This window comes from Oncorhynchus gorbuscha, unplaced genomic scaffold (genome assembly GCF_021184085.1).
Source record: "Oncorhynchus gorbuscha isolate QuinsamMale2020 ecotype Even-year unplaced genomic scaffold, OgorEven_v1.0 Un_scaffold_5760, whole genome shotgun sequence".
Taxonomy (NCBI): domain Eukaryota; kingdom Metazoa; phylum Chordata; class Actinopteri; order Salmoniformes; family Salmonidae; genus Oncorhynchus; species Oncorhynchus gorbuscha.
In genome coordinates, this window is record NW_025749490.1 from 3,621 (window position 1) to 10,902 (window position 7,282).

Consider the following 7,282-nt stretch of genomic DNA (forward strand, 5'->3'; position numbering starts at 1 on the left):
AGTCAGTTGGACTAGCTCCATCCACAGCTACTGTTGATATTGTTGTTGTTGAGTCAGTTGGACTAACTCCATCCACAGCTACTGTTGATATTGTTGTTGTTGAGTCAGTTGGACTAACTCCATTCACAGCTACTGTTGATGTTGAGTCAGTTGGACTAGCTCCATCCACAGCTACTGTTGTTGTTATTGAGTCAGTTGGACTAGCTACATCCACAGCTACTGTTATTGAGTCAGTTGGACTAGCTACATCCACAGCTACTGTTGATATTGTTGTTGTTGAGTCAGTTGGACTAGCTCCATCCACAGCTACTGTTGTTGTTGTTGAGTCAGTTGGACTAACTCCATCCGCAGCTACTGTTGATATTGTTGTTGTTGAGTCAGTTGGACTAACTCCAGCCACAGCTACTGTTGTTGAGTCGGTTGGACTAACTTCATCCACAGCCACTGTTATTGAGTCAGTTGGACTAACTCCATCCACAGCTACTGTTGTTGTTGTTGAGTCGGTTGGACTAACTCCATCCACAGCTACTGTTGTTGTTGTTGAGTCAGTTGGACTAACTCCATCCACAGCTACTGTTGTTGTTGTTGAGTCAGTTGGACTAACTCCATCCACAGCTACTGTTGTTGTTGTTGAGTCAGTTGGACTAACTCCATCCACAGCTGCTACTGTTATTGAGTCAGTTGGACTAACTCCATCCACAGCTGCTACTGTTATTGAGTCAGTTGGACTAGCTCCATCCACAGCTACTGTTGTTGTTGTTGTTGAGTCAGTTGGACTAACTCCATCCACAGCTGCTACTGTTATTGAGTCAGTTGGACTAACTCCATCCACAGCTGCTACTGTTGTTGAGTCAGTTGGACTAACTCCATCCACAGCTGCTACTGTTATTGAGTCAGTTGGATTAACTCCATCCACAGCCACTGTTGTTGGGTCAGTTGGACTAACTCCATCCACAGCTGCTACTGTTATTGAGTCAGTTGGATTAACTCCATCCACAGCCACTGTTGTTGAGTCAGTTGGACTAACTCCATCCACAGCCACTGTTATTGAGTCAGTTGGACTAACTCCATCCACAGCCACTGTTATTGAGTCAGTTGGACTAACTCCATCCACAGCCACTGTTATTGAGTCAGTTGGACTAGCTCCAGCTACTGTTGTTATTGTTGAGTCTTGTCTCTACGCTGCCAGCATCTCTCTGTTCTCCTTGTTCCTTGCTGGTCTTCTCTCTTGAGAACAAAGAAACCATGGTCAGGGACTGTATCTACAAGCATAGAAGCACAAGCATTTCACTACACTCGCACTAACATCTGCTAACCATGTGTATGTGACAAATAAAATTTTATTTGATTTTTGTCTCAGAGTAAGAGTGCTGATCTAGGATCAGGTCACTCTGTCCATATGATCCTATTAATAAATTACCTAAAAAGGCCAAACTGTTCCTAGATCAGCTTTTACTGTGAGACTGTCAATACTTACCACCACAATGATTGAGGTAATGTAACAGGGTAGACAGTACTACTACCATCATAATGATTGAGGTAATGTAACAGGGTGAAGACAGTACTACTACTACCATCATAATGATTGAGGTAATGTAACAGGGTAAAGACAGTACTACTACCACCATAATCATTGAGGTAATGTAACAGGGTAGACAGTACTACTACTACTACCATAATGATTGAGGTAATGTAACAGGGTAGACAGTACTACTACTACTACCATTATAATGATTGAGGTAATGTAACAGGGTAGACAGTACTACTACTACTACCATTATAATGATTGAGGTAATGTAACAGGGTAGACAGTACTACTACTACTACCATTATAATGATTGAGGTAATGTAACAGGGTAGACAGTACTACTACTACTACCATTATAATGATTGAGGTAATGTAACAGGGTAGACAGTACTACTACTACTACCATCATAATGATTGAAGTAATGTAACAGGGTAGACAGTACTACTACTACTACCATTATAATGATTGAGGTAATGTAACAGGGTAGACAGTACTACTACTACTACCATAATGATTGAGGTAATGTAACAGGGTAGACAGTACTACTACCATCATAATGATTGAGGTAATGTAACAGCGTAGACAGTACTACTACCATCATAATGATTGAGGTAATGTAACAGGGTAGACCGTACTACTACCATCATAATGATTGAGGTAATGTAACAGGGTGAAGACAGTACTACTACTACCATCATAATGATTGAGGTAATGTAACAGGGTAGACCGTACTACTACCATCATAATGATTGAGGTAATGTAACAGGGTGAAGACAGTACTACTACTACCATCATAATGATTGAGGTAATGTAACAGGGTAGACAGTACTACTACTACCATCATAATGATTGAGGTAATGTAACAGGGTAGACAGTACTACTACCATCATCATAATGATTGAGGTAATGTAACAGGGTAGACAGTACTACCACTACCATCATAATGATTGAGGTAATGTAACAGGGTAGACAGTACTACTACTACTACTACCATAATGATTGAGGTAATGTAACAGGGTAGACAGTACTACCATCATAATGATTGAGGTAATGTAACAGGGTAGACAGTACTACTACTACTACCATAATGATTGAGGTAATGTAACAGGGTAGACAGTACTACTACTACTACCATAATGATTGAGGTAATGTAACAGGGTAGACAGTACCGTTACCTGGCTCTGTCTCAGCTGGTTCTGGGACCTCTGGTAGTGGCTCAGTGGGGACCTCTGGAAGTTCTACATCTTCTCCCTGCAGCAGTAGAGGGAGACAACGGTTACACAGGTTAAACAGGACTTCATCAGGTCAACCAGTTAAGTGCAATTAACTAATTAACAAAACCAGAAGTGTTTTGGTCCTACATGGCAGGTGTTGTTTCACCACCCTCTTCCTCTACCTCCTGGTATTATACCCAGAGAAGACTGATGTAGATCAGTATGATACACACCTGAGTGATAGTCTCCAGCTCAGATAACAGCCAGAGGAGACTGATGTAGCTCAGTATGATACACACCTGAGTGATAGCCTCCAGCTCAGATAACAGCTAGAGGAGACTGATGTAGATCAGTATGATACACACCTGAGTGATAGCCTCCAGCTCAGATAGCACAGCATCCTCATCCTCCTGAGTCAGGGAGCCTGACAGCAGCTCATCTATTTGCTGTAGGATCAACCAGAGCAGAGCATGTCAGCCGGGCAGCAACACACACTACACTGAAGACTGAAGTACTTGGGATGGATTAAGAGTTAGGACTGTAAAAAGGGGTATATCAAATTGATTGATGATACCATGGGAACAGAGAAACTCACCCTCTGGTATTCTATAGCATCCTGGGTCTCATCCATGATCCTCTCCACGTCCTCTAGTGACATGGCCTGAGAGGACGAGACAGGGACAATGTCAAGTTAGGAGCAGAAAGTCTTCTAGTTTACTTATTCTCTGTGTCTCTATGTGTGTGTGTGAGAGAGAGATTAAACATTGTCTCTCTTAAAGAGAATAATTCACTGAGCAGGTTGTAGCCAGACAGACAGCCAGACAGACAGACAGCCAGCCAGACAGAGTAACCCAGGATACGGAGCAGCAGTCACACCACTAGGCTCGCTGTAGTCAGGGATTTGGAACCTAATCCTTTAATCTTCAAACAATGTGCACAGTGACGCTAGCTAACACACCGTCTGTTTTTCTGGGTTGCAGATCACATAAAAGGTTAAACAATGTGCACAGTGACGCTAGCTAACACACCGTCTGTTTTTCTGGGGTGTAGATCACATAAAAGGTTAAACAATGTGCACAGTGACGCTAGCTAACACACCGTCTGTTTTTCTGGGGTGTAGATCACATAAAAGGTTAAACAATGTGCACAGTGACGCTAGCTAACACACCGTCTGTTTTTCTGGGGTGTAGATCACATAAAAGGTTAAACAATGTGCACAGTGACGCTAGCTAACACACCGTCTGTTTTTCTGGGGTGTAGATCACATAAAAGGTTAAACAATGTGCACAGTGATGCTAGCTAACACACCGTCTGTTTTTCTGGGATGTAGATCACATAAAAGGTTAAACAATGTGCACAGTGATGCTAGCTAACACACCGTCTGTTTTTCTGGGGTGTAGATCACATAAAAGGTTAAACAATGTGCACAGTGATGCTAGCTAACACACAGTTTGTTTTTCTGGGGTGTAGATCACATAAAGGTTAAACAATGTGCACAGTGATGCTAGCTAACACACAGTCTGTTTTCTGGGGTGTAGATCACATAAAAGGTTAAACAATGTGCACAGTGATGCTAGCTAACACACCGTCTGTTTTTCTGGGGTGTAGATCACATAAAAGGTTAAACAATGTGCACAGTGATGCTAGCTAATACCGTCTGTTTTTCTGGGGTGTAGATCACATAAAAGGTTAAACAATGTGCACAGTGATGCTAGCTAACACACCGTCTGTTTTTCTGGGGTGTAGATCACATAAAGGTTAAACAATGTGCACAGTGATGCTAGCTAACACACCGTCTGTTTTTCTGGGGTGTAGATCACATAAAAGGTTAAACAATGTGCACAGTGATGCTAGCTAACACACCGTCTGTTTTTCTGGGGTGTAGATCACATAAAAGGTTAAACAATGTGCACAGTGATGCTAGCTAACACACCGTCTGTTTTTCTGGGTGTAGATCACATAAAAGGTTAAACAATGTGCACAGTGATGCTAGCTAACACACCGTCTGTTTTCTGGGGTGCAGATCACATAAAAGGTTAAACAATGTGCACAGTGATGCTAGCTAACACACCGTCTGTTTTTCTGGGGTGTAGATCACATAAAGGTTACATGCCAGTGGAAGGTTTATTTATTAACACTTAGGACACTGAGCTGAATGTCTTACTCCTGTGTGAGTGTGTGAGCATGCCTAACCACACGTGACTGTGAATGTGTGCTTAGTCTGTCATGTGACTCACTTGTATTCTGAGGAAGAGCAGATTCCCCCATAGAAAAACCTGGACTAAGAAGCGAACCATAACCTACCTCATGCATACTCTTCAGGCAGTCATTTCCAACCTTAAGCCCCTCAATGACTTTCATCTCGATCTGGACAAACTCAATGTCTTGAACCTGTGAAAACATTTACACTACATGTTAAGATAGAAGAACCCAGCACTGAACCCGTAAAAACACATCAGTATGTTAAGATAGGAGAACCCAGCACTGAACCTGTAAAAACACATCAGTATGTTAAGATAGGAGAACCCAGCACTGAACCTGTAAAAACACATCAGTATGTTAATATAGGAGAACCCAGCACTGAACCCGTAAAAACACATCAGTAAGTGAAGTAAAATAGCGTTCACCATACAGAACATCCAAGATATACCCAGCCAGGAAACCTTTTAGAAGAGAGGTTGACTGTGCAAAACATTACATCAATGTAATTACATTCTATAAAAGTCTATGGACCCAAGAAGAGCCTCAGCCTCACCATGCGTTCCAGGTTTGATACTCAGTCTTGTAAAAGCAGTCAGTGATGTTCTTGAGAAGAATAGGAGTGGAAGAACAACACACTGCACAATAAACCAAGTCCTAACATAACAAGTGTTTATTTTGCTTATCATAAAGTCATGCATTGATCAGATTCAGTCAGTCCACAATTCAACAGTTAGATTCTGGTGATATGCATGCATTGATGATTTGACTAGACTTGATATATCTTAGTCCCAGCTGTTTGCTAGTGTAATGGGACATCTAAGATGAATAACCCAGTGGTTAACACAATGTATTCTACTTTTCCATTCTGTAATACACAGGATTATATTTGTGCAAGGTTGAATGTTATGGCCAGTTCTATGTGCTGATAGTGTGGGAGCCAGTCTAAAGGTGCCAGTTCTATGTGCTGATAGTGTGGGAGCCAGTCTAAAGGTGCCAGTTCTATGTGCTGATAGTGTGGGAGCCAGTCTAAAACATTACATGCATAGTGTGGGGAGCCAGTCTAAAGGTGCCAGTTCTATGTGCTGATAAAAGGTGCCAATGTGCTGATAGTGTGGGAGCCCAGTCCAAAGGTGCCAGTTCTATGTGCTGATAGTGTGGGAGCCAGTCTAAAGGTGCCAGTTCTATGTGCTGATAGTTTGAGCCAGTCTAAAGGTGCCAGTTCTACGTGCTGATAGTGTGGGAACCAGCAGCTGATAGTGTGGGAGCCAGTCTAAAGGTGCCAGTTCTATGTGCTGATAGTGTGGGAGCCAGTCTAAAGGTGCCAGTTCTATGTGCTGATAGTGTGGGAGCCAGTCTAAAGGTGCCAGTTCTATGTGCTGATACTGCAGCCAGTCTAAAGGTGCCAGTTCTATGTGCTGATACATAACAAGTGTTCTATGTGCTTGTGTGGGAGCCAGTCTAAAGGTCAGTTCTACGTGCATAGTGAACCAGTTCAGGTGTGGGAGCCAGTCTAAAGGTGCCAGTTCTATGTGCAGTCCACAAATGGTGCTGATAGTGTGGGAACCAGTTCTACGTGCTGATAGTGTGGGAGGTCTAAAGGTGCCAGTTCTATGTGCTCAGTGGGAGCCAGTCCAGTGCTCTGCTGATAGTGTGGGAACCAGTTCTACACCCATAGTAAGGGAGCCAGTCAAAGGTGCCAGTTCTATGTGCTGATAGTGTGGGAGCCAGTCTAAAGTGCCAGTTCTATGTGCTGATAGTGTGGAGCCAGTCTAAGGTGCCAGTTCTATGTGCTGATAGTGAGGAGCCAGTCTAAAGGTGCCAGTTCAAAACTGATAGTGTGGAGCCAGTCTGGGTGCCAGTTCTATGTGCTGATAGTGTGAGCCAGTCTAAAGGTGCCAGTTCTACGTGCTGATAGTGTGGGAACCAGTTCTACGTGCTGATAGTGTGGGAGCCAGTCTAAAGGTGCCAGTTCTATGTGCTGATAGTGTGGGAGCCAGTCTAAAGGTGCCAGTTCTACGTGCTGATAGTGTGGGAACCAGTTCTACGTGCTGATAGTGTGGGAGCCAGTCTAAAGGTGCCAGTTCTATGTGCTGATAGTGTGGGAGCCAGTCTAAAGGTGCCAGTGTGGGAACCAGTTCTACGTGCTGATAGTGTGGGAACCAGTTCTACGTGCTGATAGTGTGGGAGCCAGTCTAAAGGTGCCAGTTCTATGTGCTGATAGTGTGGGAGCCAGTCTAAAGGTGCCAGTTCTATGTGCTGATAGTGTGGGAGCCAGTCTAAAGGTGCCAGTTCTATGTGCTGATAGTGTGGGAGCCAGTCTACATGTTGATAGTGTGG

At 43.3% G+C, this 7,282-nt stretch overlaps 1 protein-coding gene across 1 annotated transcript; it reads right to left on the reverse strand.

Annotated features, from left to right (window-relative positions):
- Nucleotides 1-220: 220 nt before the first annotated feature.
- On the reverse strand, nucleotides 221-6,369 carry LOC124029186 (charged multivesicular body protein 6-like). Its single transcript, XM_046340991.1, has 7 exons — nucleotides 6,171-6,369; nucleotides 5,499-5,518; nucleotides 5,048-5,134; nucleotides 3,339-3,404; nucleotides 3,109-3,189; nucleotides 2,705-2,780; nucleotides 221-1,227 (listed from the first exon to the last, which is right to left on the reverse strand). Exons 1-7 carry the CDS (start codon nucleotides 6,367-6,369, stop codon nucleotides 1,178-1,180), a joined length of 579 nt encoding a protein of 192 aa, XP_046196947.1. The 3' UTR covers nucleotides 221-1,177.
- Nucleotides 6,370-7,282: the final 913 nt, after the last annotated feature.